At 33.8% G+C, this 17937-nt stretch overlaps 1 protein-coding gene across 1 annotated transcript; it reads left to right on the forward strand.

The window, feature by feature from the left end:
* Positions 1 to 1734: 1734 nt before the first annotated feature.
* LOC141423866 (killer cell lectin-like receptor 6) lies at positions 1735 to 16192 on the forward strand. Its single transcript, XM_074075310.1, has 8 exons — positions 1735 to 1869; positions 3330 to 3500; positions 5683 to 5772; positions 7428 to 7649; positions 9805 to 9944; positions 11024 to 11127; positions 14214 to 14370; positions 14451 to 16192. The coding sequence occupies exons 2-7, from the start codon at positions 3386 to 3388 to the stop codon at positions 14362 to 14364; spliced, it is 822 nt and encodes a 273-aa protein (XP_073931411.1). The 5' UTR covers positions 1735 to 1869; positions 3330 to 3385; the 3' UTR covers positions 14365 to 14370; positions 14451 to 16192.
* Positions 16193 to 17937: the final 1745 nt, after the last annotated feature.

The raw sequence follows: 17937 nt of genomic DNA on the forward strand, positions 1-17937 counted from the left end.
GAAAGTTCTGTTTAGTTCACTTGCCCATTTCTTTATTGGTTCATTAGTTTTGGGAGAATTTAGTTTTTTAAGTTCCCTGTATATTCTGGTTGTCAGTCCTTTGTCTGATGTGTAGCTGGTAAATATTTTCTCCCAATCTGTGGGTGTTCTCTTCAGTTTAGAGACCATTTCTTTTGATGAACAGAAGCTTTTTAGTTTTGTGAGGTCCCATTTATCTATGCTATCTCTTAGTTGCTGTGCTGCTGGGGTTTTGTTGAGAAAGTTCTTACCTATACCTTCTAATTCCAGAGTATTTCCTACTCTTTCCTGTATCAACTTTAGAGTTTGTGGTCTGATATTAAGATCCTTGATCCATTTTGAGTTAATATTGGTATAGGGTGATATACATGGATCTAGTTTCAGGTTTTTGCAGACTGCTAACCAGTTTTCCTGAAGCTTGGTATCTTACAGTGCTGTAAAAGTTAGGCTCTAAGACAAATAAGAAAGGAGTTGGAAACTTGGCCAGAAGTGCTCACTTCAACGGCTAAAGTGATTCATATCATCATTCCCTGTGAGGTGGGGATTTCTCCAGACATCCCTGAACTCAGCCTGAGACAGGAAGAACAGCTCTCTGCTGTGGAAAATAAGGTCCTTGTGCTCTAAACTTGTGACCAGAAGGTTTGAAGGTGTGACTAGTACTGTGTGAAGAGCTTCTAGCTAACTGCATCATCAGAACAGAGTGGGTATAATATGTGGTTTCCCAAACAGAAGAGGCTTTTGCAGCAAAGTAGCCAGAAAATAAATGAATACTTTATAGATCCATGTGTAGACATGTAAATGTCTGGGTTTTATACAAAAGTGAATTTGTAACACAATGTTAAAGAACATTGAAGACATTCTTCACCTTTCTCTTTCTGTTTTATTAGCTGATTGTGGTAAAGTTTAGTACTTCCAATGTTGTTCTGCATTTTGATGCAGGAACATATTGCAAGTTTCAATCAACTCCATCTGGAACCAACGTCATCCTCTAATACTAATTGTTCATTTAAAAAGCTTGCTTCTTCCAGAAATTCAGAGCTTGATAATAAACAGAAATTAGAGTTTACAGGGAGCAGCTACACTGTGACTTGTCATTTATAAATTTCATTCTTCCCTTTGTTAAACTATGGAAAATCTAGTTTTATAGTCAGTTCCTTTGTTATCTCAGCTTAAAAAAATCCAAGGTAAATATTTTCATATTTAACTGGTTGAATATAAGTGGATGAGAGGGTTTTGATAATATATATCAGAATTCTTTAAATGTATATGACCTTTGATTCCATAATTTCATGTTTAAAATGTTTTCCTAAGAAAATTCCCAAAAGTGCAGATCCAAAGCTTTTTGTTTAAATTGCAGCAAATAACTAAATATAAATAAACCTAAGCATCTTAAATGTCTAAGAGTAGAGGAATGCCTAAATAAACTATGGTATATCTATGTGGGCAATAATTATACTTTAAAAATCATATACATTTATGTAACTTTTCAGATACCCACCTTGTTTTCTTCAAAGATGTGTTCTTTTATCTTTTCAGGAATGGATTTTTGAATATTGATATTGGACAATATTTTGTAAAGAGTAACAGTTGATTTTTTAGCTTAAATGAGGAAATGTATCATCATCACAACTTTTCCTTTCTCTTTAACAACATCAGCTTTTGTCTTAAAGTTTCCTCCCATCTGTTTGGTCAAGAGAAGACAGAAAACTTTGAGATGGAGTATCATTCATAGAGAATTCAATCCTGCCTTCTTCCTTACAGCCTCTAAGGGATCCAGGACTTGAAAAGCCAGCTTACCCCTCATTTGCGCATCAGTTCCTTCTCTTGTGTCACTGCATGGCTCAGATTCAGGTAACATATTTTATTCTTTGAGACCTTTCTATTTCATTATCCTACTTAATCTAGAGGTGGGGTATTTAATTACAAACAACTTGTCCTGTGAATGATTGTGATATGAAAGCATTCTTACTTATTTCATTAGTTCTGAAAAATGTGAACACTGTAGTTCAGCACCATGAAAATTACTTTTTCTTTCTTAATGTGCTTTGGCTTTTGTGAAATAAGAAGCAAGAGCAAAGTGTCGAGAGTTAATTACTTTTTACCTGTGTCAAATGACTTATATATTGTCTGTCCAATTTGAAGGATTGTGTATAATAGAAAGAAAATTCTTTTTCTGAGAAATTAGTGAGAATGTTAACAATTAAATATGTAAGTTAAAAAATTAGGAACGCATACAGTTCCATGTGCATTTGTTCTCATATTTTCTGTTTCTTTCATCTTCTCATAGTGATTAATGTAAGAAGCAATGTAAATTTTAAATATTTACAAATTAATAATTACTTTTATATTGATATGCATAAGTAAGTTGCATCATTTGTAGACATTAACTAAGTACTACATAGTGAAAAATTTTGATTTTACACGTAACCACATCTTTTTTTGTTTTTTGGCATACTGGAGCTTGAACTCAGGGTCTACACCTTGAGCTACTCCACTAGCCCTTTTTATAAAGGGTTTATTCAAGACATAGTCTCATGAAATATTTGCCTGGTCCTCCTGCTTTTTGTCTCCTGAGTAGATATGAATTTTTGCCTCCTGAGTAGCTATGATTACAGGGGTGAGCCACTGGTACCCAGCATATGACCACATCTTAATGTACTAGATTATTTATAATACTTTTGTGTACATGGAATCACATTGCATTAAAAATATAACTCTTTAGACTACAACAAAATACACTTTTATTAATCACACTTTGCACAGGGCAATAGAATCTGAAAGGTCAATCTGTAATAAATCGCCAAATACTTTTTTGTAAATGATGTCTGGGATACACTTTGAAAACAGTGGTACAGTTATGTATATGTGAAAAAAGTGCAAGAATGTCCATCTATACCCCAGTACATGTGTAAGATTTTTATAAAACAAAGATATTTACATTTTTCAGAAAGTTTTGAATTTTTCTATTTGAATTGATAGTTTAAATGTGTTTCAGTTTTTGAGCTGGTATTGGTTTGCCTAAGAATGTATGTATGTGTATATATTTATATATAAATGCATATTGACCATTTTGATCACATTGGTGCTGTGAATATGTCAATAATCTACTGTTAGTTTTAAATTTTGCTTTATATTTCCAAATAACAGTGACAATGATCTCTAGAAGTATAAACAACTTGAACAGAAATGTTGAGGTTTCCATTTAAGGAATTAAAAGACACCCACTCTCAGACACACATACACACACACACAACCCTTTTAAGTCCTGGTATGTTCTTATAGGTGAACACTTTAATTTTTCCATTTCACAGAAATCATCCCAAAGCAAGATTTTAATGCAAAGCACACTTCTCTTCTTTCTCTAAATATGAGCGAGGAGGAGGTGACTTTTTCTCCCCAGAGAGTTCTTCAATCTTCTCCAGAGTCCCAGAATATATTAAGGGTGGATGCTACTCAAAAGCCTAGAAAAGCTGATGGAAAAGGTATGTGTTTTAAGCATCTAAAGTCACCTGTTGCCTATGAATTCCTAAACTTTTGAGATATGAAACAATATCCTCTATGTACTTCTGATTTTCAGCTGGAATACCAAAATCAAAACAGGGTAAAGTAGTGGAATAGAAGTCTTTTAAAATGTTTTTGATAATTCAGAAATGAATCAATTCTTTTAAGTTGGAGGAAATAATAAGATGCTTTTATTGAAATCTGCCCAGGAAGGACTTGTGAGACCTGTAAAAGTAGACAACAAGATAGAATGGGATGAAACCCTGAATTTGCTAGAGAAATGAGTCTTAGATAAATGAAAATTATATGCCAAAATCAATGCTTTTATTCCTACAAAGGAAAAATTAGGTGTCTCACATGTTTGCCAAATTTAATGACAATGAAACAACAAAAATGTTTAATTTACAAGGGGCATTCTTGGTGAAGGATTCATGTCCTTTTAGTCATGCCTTTTTATGTTTTTTTTTCCATGATGAATGTGAGCATGATTTTTATGGACAAAACTGAAAGTCAACACAGATAAAAAAGGGACTTCTAACTTCATGCCATTTGTATCTGTTCATCCTTCAACTATAGTTACAATTAAAGTCTAATTGTACATTTCTCTACATTTCCTCTTTGATGTAGAAATAATCAAAGATATGACTTTCAGTTACCAAGGACCACATCTCTCAAGGATACACGTAGTATTTTCCATAGAGGTGTAGAACCGATGATAAAGAGAAGAAAGTTGATTTTTAGAAACTCACTTAAGGATGGACCCCCTATGTCACAGGTGGCTTTAGGATATCTACTATTGGCTACCAGTTTCTCAAGAATATTGGCTCATCTTTCCTTTCTCTTCATGATTAGTCTTGTGATCATGGAAGGTACACATGCCAGCTTGGAATTCTTGCATGTGTTGCGTCTTTTGCCTTCAGTGCTTTTGTAAAAGACTTAGTTTTTAAATTTTATTTTATGAGCATATAATAGTTGTACAGGATGATGTATTGTGATATTTACTAATGCTTATGTATGTGCTTATCATATATCTTAGTTAGATTTACTCTCTCCATCATTGTTACTCATTCCCCTCCCCCTTTTTAGAACAATTTCAGCAGGTTTCATTCTTCTATCATTAGGTATGAAGACAAAATAGATTCACTATGATCACCCTCATTCACCCTTTCCTTAAGCCCACCACCCTCCCATTGGTATCCATCCCCATAGGAGACTTATTTTACCTTGCTGTCCTTCATTTTTTAATAAAAATCCAAGGGGATTTTGCCTTGCTACTTCAGGCATGTATATACATTTTGTTATAATATGTATATTGCTTTAATCATATTAATCATCCCATTATTATTTTTTCTTTTTCACCTTGTTTTCCTAATATTCAACAGCAGATAGTACAATGCATTATATTATATTCATTTATAGATGGGCTGTTTCGTTATTTTTCAGTCTAACATTTTGTGTCCCTCTCCTTCCTTCTGTAATCCCTCCTATAGAACCCCAAAGAGAATGTTGTCCTCTCTCTCATCATCCATATGTACGTGTGTATACATATATATATATATAAATATACATGTATGCATTTATATGTTCAACTAGAGGTCTTGCTTCCATGTATGAGGGAAAACATTCAATCCTTGACTTTTTGTGCTTGACTTACTTTGCTTAACATGAAGTGCTACAGTTCCATCAATTTACCTGTAAATAACATAATTTCATTCTTGAAATACATACTTTTCAGCTCCTATGAAACTGAATGAGCTAGTTCACCCTGTAACTCCAGTTACCTGTGAGGCTGACACATGAGGATGAAGAATTTGAGGGAGGCCTGGGATACGGAATGAGACCTTGTACTTTTTTCTTTTTTCTCTTCTCAGAAAGAAAGGAGGAAGGAAGGAATTAAGGAAGAAAGGAAGGAAGGAAGGAAGTGAGTTTGAAGTTCTATAGAACTGTTCCTATATGAAGGATTTTTACAATTGGCACTTGTCAGCCAGAAATTTAAAATTTTGAAAACAATAATTCTAAACTATGAATATAAATCCTCTTTTATGATATATTTTTTCAAGTGTTTACAACAATTGTCCCATCATTTCAGATGGTGTCCTGGTTTAGGCTGGTAATGGGCTGGACTCTTTCTCTGATGATTGTTTTCTTCCTTTTCTTTTTAAGAATTTTCAGTTCCATGGCATCTCATTACAGTGACTCTTTGGTTTCGGTGTTTACTGTTGTTGGTAGTAATTGGATTGTTGTTGATAAAAGGTAAGTAATTGAAATACATCACTCTTGTCTGACTAATAACATTGCACACTAATTGTGCAGATATTCATGTACTCTATCCGTTCTTCTGTCTATAATCAGGGAATGACCCAGGTGGCTCTAGATTTGTTTGAAGGTTTTTTTACTTTGGACATATGACAATTTCTTTTATTTACCATTTACATTATTCTAGGACTGTTATGAGCTGTCTCTCTCTTCTTAGAGATGCCATATTCTTTCAGATAACAAAGGTCTTAGTCATATTCTGCCATCTGACTGAAAGTCAACGTGAATTTATTTAAAAATTTGGAGAAATAGCAGTTGTAAAGAAATTATGGATCTTTAGTTGTTTTACTTTGTATATAACAACAAAACATTTGCTAAAGAATGGATCTGAAAAGAGCTCATTTTGTACATGAATGTTAACTGACCTTACATTAACCTTTACCTTTTATTTGAATTCCTTCACATTTTCTGATAACCCCCTTATATGCTACACTTATATAAAATTATACCTGGATAATACTGTCTTTGTTATCACTTTCTCCAATAATAATGATTGCCATATCTTATGTTTCTGAATTCAAATTTTCATATTCAGAAGTGTTGACTGACTGATTTACACTTTGCTTTTTATTCATAAATGAAGTAGTGTTAAAAGTGAACTAACTGAAAGGTGAGGTGTTATCAAAATAATCTACTTCAGATATCTTTTTTTTATACTTAAGATTTTTTTTGTTCTAATATATGCAATTTTTATTTTTTGTTAATTTTTTTTATTATTCATATGTGCATACAATGCTTGGGTGATTTCTCCCCCCTGCCCCCACCCCCTCCCTTACCACCCACTCCACTCCCTCCCTCTCTGCCCCCACCCCCTCAATGCCTGGCAGAAACTGTTTTGCCCTTATCTCTAATTTTGTTGAAGAGAGAGTATAAGCAATAATAGGAAGGAACAAGGGTTTTTGCTAGATGACATAAGGATAGCTATACAGGGCATTGACTCACATTAATTTCCTGTGCATGAGTGTTACCTTCTATGTTAATTCTTTTTGATCTAACCTTTTCTCTAGTTCCTGGTCCCCTTCTCCTATTGGCCTCAGTTGCTTTTAAGGTATCTGCTTTAGTTTATCTGTATTGAGGGCAACAAATGCTAGCTAATTTTTTAGGTGTCTTACCTATCCTCATATCTCCTTTGTGTGCTCTAGCTTTTATCTTGTGATCAAAGTTCAATCCCCTTGTTGTGTTTGCCCTTGATCTAATGTCTGCATATGAGGGAGAACATATGATTTTTGGTCTTCTGGGCCAGGCTAACCTCACTCAGAATGATGTTCTCCAATTCCATCCATTTACCAGCAAATGATAACATTTCATTCTTCTTCATGGCTGCATAAAATTCCATTGCGTATAGATACCACATTTTCTTAATCCATTCTTCAGTATACACTTAAGCTTTTAATAGTGAGAAATTTGTTGTTTCCATTTCTATGTTCAGTTCATTGATGTGTTACTTTCTAAATGTCAAATTACTAATTAGAGTAATGATGTTAGTTGTTTGTCAAAGGAAGGCCTTTTCTATTATCTTAAATTCCTACATTTATTCATTATGAGCACTTTTACAAGTATGCTACTGATTTTAACTTTTCATTATTTTCAAGATAAACATGAGCAGGAAAGTCTAGAAAATGTCCATCAAAGGTACCACATTCTGAAAAAGAACAACAGCTTATTGGAACAACTTTTAACAAATAAGTCTTTAGAATGTGATAACTCCAAAATTACAACATTTCAGCCTAAAAAGGAGCTGGGCTCATTCTCTATAAAAAAGAAGAGTTGTGACAAAAATAATGCTGCTTCAAAATCTCTGGAAAATGCAATAGGTATGGTATCTTGACTAAAAGATTGTTATTTCTTTATAGCAATAATTGCTTATTCCACATACTTAAGCCCCCAACAGCTACCATTCTCATCTATGCTTCTATAAGTTTCGTTCTGTTAGATACCACATCTAAATGGAATCATAAAATATATGACAAATTTATGTCATTTAGTGTTAACATTCTCAGTGTTCATCCATGCTGCTGCATATGTAAGCATTTAGGTTTTTTTGGCAGTGCTCATGTTTGAACTCAGGGCATCATGCTCTCCAGGCAGGCCATCTACAACTTACTCTATCAGTTCTTTGTGTTGTGTGTTTTTTTGATAGTCTTGCAAACTTTTTTTCTGGGATGACTTCAATTACAGGTGTGAGCTATCAGCACTCAGCTCATTCAGTTCTTTGTTTTCTTTATTCATTTATTCATATGTTCATACATTGTTTGGGCCATTTCTCCCCCCTGTCCCCCACCCTCTCACTATCCTCTCCACCACCCCTCGCTTCTAGGTAGAACCTGTTCTGTCCTTTCCTCCAGTTTTGTTGAAGAGAAGACATAGGCAATAATAGGAAAGACATAAATTTTTGCTAGTTGAGATGAGGATAGCTATACAGAGAGATTCCTAGCATTGCTTCCATGCAAATGTGTATTACAACCCAAATTGATTCACCTCTACCTGACCTCTTCACTATTTCCTGGTCTATTCCCATATTGACCTCTGTCATTTTAAGGTTACTGTATTCACTCCTCTGCTGTGGGGATATGAACACTTTCAAGTTTTGGGTTTCCTATTTACCCCCATTCCCCCCGTATGTGCTCTTCCCCTAGCATGTGACCCAAGTCCAACAACATTACTACATTTGCTATAGATCTAAAGTTTCCATATGAGGGAGAACATAGGATTTTTGGTCTTCTGAGCATGGCCAACATCGCTCAGGATGATGTTCTCCAGTTCCATCTATTTACTTGCAAATGACAAGATTTCATTCTTCTTCATAGTTGAGTAAAATTCCATTGTGTATAAACACCACATTTTCTTCATCCATTTGTCAGTAGTGAGGCATCTTGGCTATTTCCATAAAACTTGACTATTGTGAATAGCACTGCAATAAACATGGGTGTGCAGGTGCCTCTGGAGTAACCTGTGTTGCATTCCTTTGGGTATATCCCTACAAATGGGATTGCTGGATCATATGGCAGATGTATGTTTATATTTTTAAAAAGCCTCCATATTGTTTTCCAGAGTGGTTGCACCAGATTGCATTCCTGCCAAAAGTGTACAAGGGTTCCTTTTTCCCCACATTGTAGCCGGCACATGTTGGTGGTGGTGGAATATAAGTGTGGTTTTAATTTGCATTTCCTTTATGAGTAGAGATGGTGAGCATTTTTTCATGTGTTTTTTGGCCATTTGGATATCTTCTTTTTTCTATTTAGTTCAGTTGCCCAATTCTTTTTTGGTTCATTGATTTTGGGAGGGTTTAGTTTTTTGAGCTCCTTGTATATTCTAGTTATCAGTCCTTTTTCTGATATATAGCTGGCAAATATTTTATCCAGCTCAGTGGATGGTCTCTTCAATTTAAAGACCATTTGTTTTGTTGTGCAGAGACTTTTTAATTTTATGAAGTCCCATTTGTTCATACTTTCTCTTAGTTGCTGAGCTGCTGGTGTTCTGTTGAGGAAGTCCTTGCCTACACCCAAGCTTCCACAATATTCCCTGCTCTTTCCTGTACTAACTGTAGAGTTTTGGGTCTGATTTTAAGGTCCTTAATCCATTTTGAGTTGATGCTAGTACAGGGGGATAAGCATAGATCTAGTTTCAGTTTTTTGCAGTTGGATAACCACTTTTCACAGCAACATTCCTTGAAGAGGCTGTCTGTTTTTTTTTCAAGGTTGAATAATATTACTTCTTACATAGTTGCCTCATTTTCTGTATCCACTCATCCATCAATGGACACTATGGTTGTTTCCATATCTTGGCTATTGTGAGTAATGCTCCATTGAACATAGGGATGCAGGTGCCTAAGCATGCTAGAGTCTCAATCTATTACCATTATTGAGAGCTGTGAGAGTTTCTTTAGCTATGGAGTATTGACATATATATTGTTTGACTAACATAATACAAGAAAACAATAAGTCTAATGATTCTCCTCATATGTTGCAGGCAAACTCTGTGGCCACTGGTCTTGTCATGGAGTAAAATGTTACTATTTTGTCATGGAATTTAAAGACTGGAAGGAATGTAAGCAGATGTGCCAAAGTCATAGACTATCCCTTTTGAAGATAGATGACTACAATGAACTGGTATCATGGGATCTTACATTCATTTTTATTCTTGGATTCTGTCTTTCACTCTTGGACACAGTTCCAGAAAGAAACTATCAAGTTTTTTGTGTGTGTGTTTTTGTCAGCTATGTGCACGATGTGTGTATGAGTCTCCTGGGAGACTCCTGCCTGTTAGAAGGAGCCCAAAGCCAGACTTTCTGGATCAAATCCTCTGACAGTGCCCATTAACTTGGTGACATTAGCTAAATTACTTAGCCTCTCAGGGTTTATCTGCAAAACAGATAAAAGCGCTGTAAAGATGCTAACACTTTTATTAATTAATTTTATGGTGATATTAATTTCATCTGTAAATAACATTTACTTGATCAACATTTTTGCACATTATATGAAGATATCTCTTTGAAAGTGAATGTTAAAAACAAAACAGTAGCAAATTGAAATTGAAAATTGTTTTTTTAATTTTTTACTAAGAAAAGTTTTCCAAATATACACAGCATGGTGTTTAGAGACACCTCTTATTCAAATTTACAATATATATGAGTTCTTTGCATCAATACATGAAATAATTTTCTGTTTGATGCAGTAAACAAAGTTAAATTGAAAACTATATTCTAAAATATATACAGTCATTAAGCAGTCATTGTGTGCTTAATCTGATGTTATCTTTTACACACAGTAATACTTCCAAATATCTTCCCCTCTTCTTCACTACTTCAAGGACTGAACACAGGAAGACTTCCTCTATGCAGCATAAATCTTCATAGTACACCTCTTCACACTCACTTTTTTTTAGTATATTTCTTTTGATGATTCCTCCTTTACTAAAGATTATGTGATCATCATTTTCCCACATCCTTCAAAATTCTTCTGGAGAATGAACTTTAATAGTTTCATAAACTGTGAAAAATATTTTAATGAGTCTATTGGTAGATACTTAATCTTTATATTTTTCCTTGCCTTCAATAATTTATTAAACCAATCTCAGTTTTTTCACAATGAATGTACTGATCATAGAGCAGCTAAGCCCTTTTACCTGTAATTATCTTTGTCTATCAGGTGAGAATTTTCTCACAATATATATTTTGTTCTTTTCATAGAATTTCCTTCAATCCCAGATCTATCCAGATTATTACTGGATTGGATTATCATATGACAGTGGGGAAGGAAAATGGAAATGGACTGATGGTGGCACATCTGAAATGTGAGTTTCTGGAATTCACTCATTGACATTGGTGTGAGAGTTGGAAATATTGTGTGTAGAAAGAAGGCCTCATTTCACCCAGCTTTGCTCATTTTCAAATGGAGGTCATTGGTAAGAACAAGATGAATAAATAAGGAATTGTTTGAAGAATAATGCATAAAAAACATGTGTCATACAAAGTTACTAGTACTAATAAAAGCATGATGCATGTTTTATAAGGTGCATAAAATGAAAAAAAATCATAATTCTATATTGTCATGGTATTGGTGTTTGAACTCATGATTTCTCAACTGCTAGGCATTGACACTGCTGTCTGAGCCAGGCCTCCAGCCTAAAATCATAAACTTTTAGGTAATGTGAAGTGAATAGTTCAGCCTGACTTATCAACAATTGGCAGATATCCTGATACATTTGAAACTCCTCTGTAATGTATTTTTTCCTTTATTTATGTATTTTTTATTACTATAAATGGAATATTATTCATACCTATATACATTTATACCTTCCACATCAAGTGCAGTGTTATATAAATACTTAGGTTTCTATTTAACTCAATTTTTTTTCATCATACTTGGGTTTGAACTCTGGGCATCACACTTGCTAGACAGGTGCTCTATTGCTCAAGCCACTCCTCCAGCCTTGCATTTAATTGTAATCTATTGTAAAACTATTCTTTGGTAATATCAACTACTCTGTTTTTATTTTTAGGAATTCTGTTTTGTGGTCTCAAATAACCTTGCTAGTTACTTATATGTTCAAGCTATCTTTTATACCTTGAAAGTTATAAAAATACTTATTTTATGCTTGGTAACTGATAATCTTAGTATTTGAAATTTAGTGTATTGAATCTATTGTTTTGCTCATGTTTGTTCCTGATGTCATTTTCTTTGTGGTGTGTAGGGATTTTTTTTTTTTTCAGTTTGAGCTGCTGTGGAAATTTAAGGTCTGATTGAAGGTCATGGCTTCCTCAAGAAAGACTTTTTGTTTGATGCCTTGGGACACTATGGGTCTTGGCACCTTCTTTTCTGTCTTTTTATTTTTTTTCCTCAATAATGGGTTTTGAATTCAGGGTCTTTGCTCAAGCACTTTAGGAATTGAGTCAGTCTGCCAGCACTTTTGCTTTTAGTTTGTTTAACAGATAGGGTTTTGCAAGGAAGAGCTGACCTCTGACCACAATTCTACCTCTGCATCCTGAGTAGCTGTCAGAGTAGCCTCTGATAACTTTTAATTCTAAACTTGGGCCCTGTAAATGTTGATGTTCTGGGTTGCAAATCCATGGTAGTAGTCCTGTAAAAAAATATTTTTTTGTAATTTTATTCTCCAGATACACTCACAGGCAAACTGTCCCAGAGGTCAGAGAATAAAAGGGCTTATAGGCCAAATTAAGATGCTCATATCAGACAGTTAATTGAATCCATCTAAAACCCAAAGTGCAATGCAAAATGAAAGAGGTGTGACATGTTGTTGCACTTATGGTAAGGTGCATGAGAGTGAAAGGATCATGGGAATCCCAGGTTAATCAATCTTCCTGCACCTTGACTCAACCAACTGCATAACACTTCCCTGATGACGGTGTGGTTTGTGTGCCAGAATTGAGGTTTGAGTGAAAAAGCCCAGTAACTGAAGGTTTTTTAGTCAGGTCACATATTTTCTGTACTTGGGAATGCAGAAGTTGGTATGCCTGCTACAACTTCAGCTTTCCAATTAACCTGATGAGCAACAATGTGTTCAATTTGTGTTGTAGGCAGAGGCCACAGGGGTCTCACCAATGGGAGGTGAACTTAAAACTTCATGAATGTGAAGTATGTGCTCTTGTGTATTTTGTGTGAAGTTAGTGTCAACTTGGCCCTTTCTTATTTTTTGTGCATGCTTTATGTACATGGGCTTTCCTTAGTGTACCTGCACCTAACAAGTCTCATAGGTTACTGACCTACTGATCTAAATAAACATATCTTGTGTACCCTGTGCTTCCTTCACAACCCCTTGATTTCATTTATCTTCTTCATTTCTTCCTCTCCCACATTGCCATTTTGAATATTTTAAATAATATAGCAAATGAAAATTACATAAGTGATGCTTTTGATTTTTGAATTCTTAGTTGAGATTATTCTTTTTCTCTCCTGCCTAAATCCAAGGTTCAATTGAGTTTCAGGGTGATTTTTACTAAAGATGTGTCACTTTGATGCCTTAGCCTTATGTAGCTTGTATGGCATTCTCTATTTAGAATACCCTTCTGATGGATTCATTATTCATCCTATAGTATTGATTTACATATCATTGGGGTTCCCACATTTACTTAACCCTTGCCCTTAATTGGAATTATGTTCTGGCAAGTTTGTGAAGTTTCTCAAGAAGGTTTTGTTATTTGTTTACTTATATAATTTATCTGTGTATATATGCATATTTATGAGATAGGGTCTTCCTTATTGACCTAAGTGTGTTCCACAACATGTGACAGTTTTATATTTTCCTTCAGCATGCTAAATTATTTCCATTAGGAAGTCCTACTTTCAGTGGAAATTCAATGAATTATCATGTTTTAGCAAATTACTATCACCTATGGGTGGGGAGGAAAGAAAACAAACCAATATGTCAGTCAAGAAACTTCATCTTGGATTACACTTCAATTCTCTTTTTTGCCGTAAAAATATAGGCATATGAGACCTTGTTATCTGTGTCACAGATATTTATTTCTTCTTTTTAATCCCTTAGTTTGACTGAAAAATTTACATAAATAATAAAGATTTTCATATCATAATCCCATGGTAATACTGCAAATTAATTTCTCCTATGATCCCAAATTGCTAGTGTGGAATAAAATGGGAAATTGAGAGGCCATGATTCTTGTCAATGAGTTAAAAAAAAAAGTAAATATTTTAGTGATGAATTTATGGCTAATATCTTGTTATGTGATATATTTTAGGCAATAAATTTTTATTTTAAATTATTTTATTTTAATTTTTATTAATGTATTAATTTTGTACTGGGGTACATTGTGATATTTAGTCAATAATTTTTTTAAATAATGATAGATATAATTTTAAGTTTCAAAATTAAACAGTTGCCCATTGTTTTCTGGTCTGCAGTGATGGTAAAGTCATGAATATGGTTTCTGCCCATGGAGAATGTGCATATTTAGCTACTTCAAGACTAACAAATAGTAATTGCCATAAAACCAACTATTGTATCTGTGAAATGAGTATTGACAGGATAGTCTACTCAACTGTGAGAGATTAAGAAAAGGTAAAAACAGAATGTTGTCATTTTTGAGTGTATCCTGTAGTATTTTGTGATTACTTACAAATAAATATTTTTGACTACAGGACTTAGTCTACTGTGGAAATATTGAGAGATGGACTGAAAGATGAAGATGTTCTTATGGAATTCGACTAAGTACATCAGATGGCATCATTCTTCCTTACGAAGAGAGGAAGAGTTTGTTATTGGAGAGTGATTTTCCTTTAATGGTCCTGAGGAATTACTCTCTCTTACCATTTTCTGAACTACGCAAAGAACCAGTCAAGAAATTGTGATAAATATCCTAGTGTTTCCTTTTCAGTAGGATAAATCATTTCAATATATTTTGACTTTGATACCATAGTTAAAAACTTAGATGTTACATAGTGCTTTCTCCAGGGACTATCTAGAAGCTAACCTCATCTTTAAAAACATTTATTTTGCATAAAATGTAATTACAAGCTTATTGAAAAATTGTGAAGGTAATACAAAGAACATCCATATAACCCTTAACCATAGTCATCAGTTACTTATATTTTGACCTGTCTGCTTTGTGGTTCTCACTACTCTGTCTGTTCCTTTTCTGTTCTTCCCTCCTGCCCACTTTTACCCTCCCCTTCCCTTTCTCCCCTTTTTTCTTCTTCTTCTCTCCTTTTCTCTTTCTCTCTCTTTTCTTCACTCTCTTCCTCATCTCCTTCCTGATCTGTTTGATTAAAAATTGTTACCAAACAGATATGATGATAATAATACAAGCCAAAACTGTATTTAGATATTTTCCAAGTAGAAGCACGTTGTCTCAAAAAAAAAACATGCTACATAATCAAAATAAGGAAATTTCATCTTGATACAGCACTATGATTTAATGTACAATTTTTGTTCATATTTTATCAATAACCCAAAAATTTGTCACCAGATCTGGTTTATTAATTCATGAGCCAGGAGGTTCTTGGTTTTGTTGAGGAAGAATTGAAGGATGGACACAGAGATGACTTAAACAATTTTAAGTTTATTAATATAAAGCAAAGTAAGTACACTCTCAATGATGAATGAGTGGCCATCCCTAAAGTGCTTTAACCCTAAGTTTTTTGGTGTTTATGGACAAGGAAAGTTATTTATGGAAAACTGTATTTTGTATCATTAACTCCTGGAGGCTGGGCTATGCATCATTAACTCCTCTCATGCATCAAGTGAGGGAGTTTATGGCCTGGATGGTCAGATTGGGACTGTCCTTTCCCATGGGCTACAGGGGCCATAGGGCAGTAAGACCCTGCTGTGTGTCAGGAAGTGTTCTGTTAACATCAGAATACCGGGATGTGATTTTTTAAAAGTTACCATCCAATCCATTGTTCTTAGGCATCAGGTTCCCTAACTCCCTGCCTAAGCCCTATGGCCATGTCATTTAATGATATTTTCCTCTTATGTGCAATGTATTTGGTTTTGATGTCTTTTCGACTGGAATAGTTCTTGAGGTTTTCTTTGTTTTTCTCAGCCTTGATATTTTAAAAGTGTACTGTTTTGTTAACTGTATAAGTAACAAAATCATTTACTTAAAGTGTAAAGAACATGTAATGTACATGCACATGTATGCATGCATGTATATGTTACATGAAGACACTTATTACACACTTTTTATTCTAGACAGTGGACATTTTCATCTCCTCTAAATGTTTCTTTCTGCCCCTCAACACCCCCTGTCTACAGGAAAGTAGTGATAAACTTTCATTCACTACAAATTAGTTTTGCCTATTCTAAAATTTCATGCAGTGTGTATAATTTTGTATCTAGCTTTCTTTTACTGAGCATGTTTTAAAAATTAACACTTTTTTCATGTACCAAAAGTTCATTCTTTTGTTATAGTATATTTTGTTGTAGTATATTACACAAATATACTACAAGTTTTTATTCATTCACAAGTGAGCATTTGAAGTATTTCCAAATTTTCACTATTATGCATAAACTTTCCACGTAAATCTGTGAATAAAATTCTGTGTGGACATGTGTTATTATTTCTGTTTAATAAATACCTAGACCTACACCCTGGTTAGTGGGTCTTATGGTGCGTGCATGTTTAACTTTTTAAGAATCTTCCGGTCTATTTTCCAGTGGAATTGCATCATTTACTTTCCCTGCAGCAACATATGAGGGTTCCAGTTTCTCCTCATCTTTCCCAGCACTGGCTTTTGTCAGTTTTTAAATTTCGTTCACAATGAGTGTGTAGTGGTACCTCATTGTGATTTTTAATTTATATTTTCCTTAAAGCCTGATAATATTACTGACATTTTTATTTACTTTTGCAAGTCTCTTTACATATTTGTTCACTTTATTTTAATTTGGATTTGTCTGTCTTCTAATTATGGAATTATGTGTTCTTTGTATGATTTGGATGCAAATCACTTGTTAGATGTATGTACTGTGGGTATTTTCTCCTAGTCTGTCTTGTATCTTTATTTTCTTCTTTTATGAAGCAGAAGTTTTAAATTTTGAATGAAATCTAATTCATTATGTTTTCCACGAGTTTTATGTTCTAAGGTAGCTTTGAGGTTCACAATTATTCCATGTGGACATCAAGGTGTCTTTTTGTACTATTTGTTTAAAGAATTTCTTTGCCTCCATTTAATTACTTGTGTCTCTTTGTAAAAAATTAATTGATGATATGTGTGTGGTTCAATTTGTAGATTATAATCTACCTCAGTGATCTGTATATTCATTCTTGGCGTAACATGTTATATCTGTTACTTTGGCTCTATACTTAACCCTTTGAATGAAATGCAGTAATTCTCCCAAATATCATTTATTCCATATTCCTGCACTTTCTCAATGTGTCTTCAATGGTGCCTGGTGGGATTGCATTAAATCTGTAGTTTAACCTGGAAGAACTGCTATCCCACTAATATTAATTGTTAGAATTCATGACCATGATATATCTTTCCATTTAATTAAGTATTAATTTCTGCAGTATGCTACATTTCAGGATATACATATTATACATATTTTGCTGAATTTATGATAATTTGATGCTACCTTGAATGACATTTAAATGTTACTCTAATTGTCTGTCTTTAATTTATAATATTTTGTTCAACCTATGATTTTTGATTCACCTTTGAATGACATTTACAATTTTCTCTATCTGTTGTTAGGTTATAGAAAAAAATTATTGTAAATTTACCTCATCTCCTAACACCTTGCAAAATTTATTCATTATTTCCAGTAGTGTATTTTTCATTTTTTGGTGAATTCCTAATGATTTTCTTTTCTGTTTTTGCAATTTTGTCCTCTAAAGTATAGACACTTTCACATTTTTCTGTTTTTTTTCTTTTTGTTTGTTTTATTATAGTGGCTGAGACTTCCAGTATAATGTTAAATGAATTTGAATGTAGTACACTTTCTTTCCTAGTTCTAAATGTGACAAAGATAATCATTAAGTCTTTGTCCTGAAGTCAGCTGTAGTTTTATTTTTTTCTCACAGATGCTGCTGACCAAGTTGAGGAAGTTCTCACCTATTCTTAGTTCATTTTGAGTTTTCCTAGGAATAGGAATTGAAATTCATTGCAATTGCTTTCTGCTATGGTT

Source organism: Castor canadensis, chromosome 6 (genome assembly GCF_047511655.1).
Source record: "Castor canadensis chromosome 6, mCasCan1.hap1v2, whole genome shotgun sequence".
NCBI classification, from domain to species: domain Eukaryota; kingdom Metazoa; phylum Chordata; class Mammalia; order Rodentia; family Castoridae; genus Castor; species Castor canadensis.